This window comes from Palaemon carinicauda, chromosome 11 (genome assembly GCF_036898095.1).
Source record: "Palaemon carinicauda isolate YSFRI2023 chromosome 11, ASM3689809v2, whole genome shotgun sequence".
NCBI classification, from domain to species: domain Eukaryota; kingdom Metazoa; phylum Arthropoda; class Malacostraca; order Decapoda; family Palaemonidae; genus Palaemon; species Palaemon carinicauda.
The window spans coordinates 16,129,004-16,131,583 of NC_090735.1; the positions used below are offsets into that span (position 1 = coordinate 16,129,004).

General features: G+C 35.0%; 1 protein-coding gene across 1 annotated transcript in view; it reads left to right on the forward strand.

Annotated features, from left to right (window-relative positions):
• Positions 1-481: 481 nt before the first annotated feature.
• LOC137649176 (E3 ubiquitin-protein ligase TRIM9-like) overlaps positions 482-2,580 on the forward strand; it is a 50,892-nt gene continuing 48,793 nt past the window's right edge. The window contains exon 1 of the mRNA XM_068382165.1: positions 482-527. Coding sequence (XP_068238266.1) covers positions 482-527 — 46 coding nt within the window. The remainder of the gene's footprint in view (positions 528-2,580) is intronic.

Genomic DNA, 2,580 nt, shown 5'->3' on the forward strand with positions numbered 1-2,580 from the left:
TTAGTGGTTCTGTTATAACCTTCACGCAAGTTTGTATCCTTTCGTAAATCTAACGAATGGCCAAAATCCAGCAGTAATCTTTCCCTTTCATATCATCACGTTCTCTCTATACCGATCTTCTTATATCTCTCTCTTGTGTCTTTAAGGCCGGGAGCACACTAGCGACTCTGTGGCGCCACAAAGCCACAGCATCGTGTGGCGGGGATGTGGTCTCCCATAGGTTTCCATTGTTTTCAAAGCCACGCCACGCTGTGGATGGGATGAGCGACAGAGAGCCACAGTCGCTTGCCACAGTCGCTAGTTTGCGCGGCAAAACTTGAAAACAATGGAACCCAAGTGAGACCACATCCCCGCCACACGATGCTGTGGCTTTGTGGCGCCACAGAGTCGCTAGTGTGCTCCCGGCGTAAAGATGTTCACTATCCATTTAGTGGGGGTAACTTGTCGCTCTTGCTTACAGTTACTACCCGATTGACAGCAAATGGCTAAGCAACTCGATGGTTCTGCCAAAGAATTCTTATGGGACCGTTCGAGGAAAGCATATCGGGCAGCATTATCATTATCATTACTATCATTATTGTTGCCGTTTTTTATTTGGCTTTTGTTTTTGTTTGAAGGGTAAAAAGAATGATTATTATTATTATTATTATTATTATTATTATTATTATTATTATTATTATTGCTATCAGAATTGCTGCCGTTGTTTTTGTCATGATTTGAAGGGTAAAAACAATTCGTTTCGGTAATATCACTGGTTGGATTTATCCTTGTTATTTTTTTTAATATAAAAGGATAATGATGAATATAGATTAAGAAATATTGATTTAATATAAAACGCCTTATTGTTATTATTTTCATTCCTATATTTTCATTATTTCTGTAATATGCAGATGATAAAATGGGATGAAATGTAGGTCAGAAGAATACTACTACTACTCTGCAGCTACAACTACTCTCTCTCTCTCTCTCTCTCTCTCCTCTCTCTCTCTCTCTCTCTCTCTCTCTCTCTCTCTCTCTCCCAGAAAACTATTAAGAGGGAAAACTCAAGTGAATTATCATTCTATTGTGATCCATATTCTCTCTCTCTCTCTCTCTCTCCTCTCTCTCTCTCTCTCTCTCTCTCTCTCTCTCTCTCTCTCTCCTGAGACCTAATAAGAGGAAAACTCAAGCGAATTATCATCCTATTGTGATCCATATTCTCTCTCTCTCTCTCTCTCTCTCTCTCTCTCTCTCTCTCTCTCTCTCTCTCTCTCTTCCAGAAAACTAGTAAATGGAAAAACTCAAGTGAATTATCATCCTATTGTGATACATATTCTCTCTCTCTCTCTCTCTCTCTCTCTCCTCTCTCTCTCTCTCTCTCCTCTCTCTCTCTCCTCTCTCCAGGAGTCAACAACAAATACTGATTCGCAAAACTGCTGAGTAACTTATCGCAGTTAAGGATCCGTTTATAATCCGACGTTTCGACAGACAATTCCTTCATGTGTTATTGTACCTTTAAGAATAGATAATAGAGAGGAAATTCCTGCATACTAATTTTCAGACAAGAATGTAATATAACATATAGTAAAATACTAAATATTATATGGTAAATGAACAATAGAAATTGCTTATAAAATTCGGAATATTGAAAGAAGCCAAATCTTGAACCAATGTATTTTATTAGTCTTAAAAAGGTATTTTGACTTGTCCAACTATATTTATTTGTATTCTCTTTATCTCTTTCCCACCCATTCTTCCAAAACATGGTATCACTCCAACCTTTTACCACCAAGCTATGTTGAACTTTCAGGCACATTTTGCTATATTTTTTCTTAAATTGCTCTAACAGCCTTAATTTTTGTCATAGAGAGGTCAGGTTGGTCTCATTCTTTTGGAAAATGCCTGAAGTTTCTCATAAAGTTATAAAAAAATATGCAAAAACATGTGAATAACAGTGTTTTGCAAGGACTTACCGGTACGTCCACTGGGGGGTGAAAGGGTAAGTTGTATTTGATTTTTATTTACTTTCAAAACATTGTTTCAGTACACAAAAATACCAACATGTTAGTTTTGATGCATTTATAGTTTCATATTGAATGTTTACATGGCTACTTATAACTTGCTAGATTATTGACGTAGAATATATAATATAATTTCTTTTACTTTTAAATTGTCTACAATAACTTTCTTTTTGCCGTTTCCTGTTACTGCTTCGATGCAATTTCTTTAATTATGTTCTATCAATACTCTTTTTCATTTTTGCACTTTTTTGGTCCGGTTATTCTTCTATTAGTATATTTTCCAAGTGAGAAAAAGGTACTGTCTTTTATAATGCACTAATATATGAGCTTAGGTTAAAAAAGGAAGTTGTTCCACAACGAAGTAAAATAAACAGGAAATAGGAAATGATTTATGATTTGAATTAAGTCCAGTTTTATCTCCTTGGTCACGAGTCACCTAGAATATAGAAAAATGGCTATCATATTCCTAAGAATCTCATTTATATGTATCTATGTATGTACGTATATATATATATATATATATATATATATATATATATATATATATATATATATATACACTTATGTATATGTATGTGTA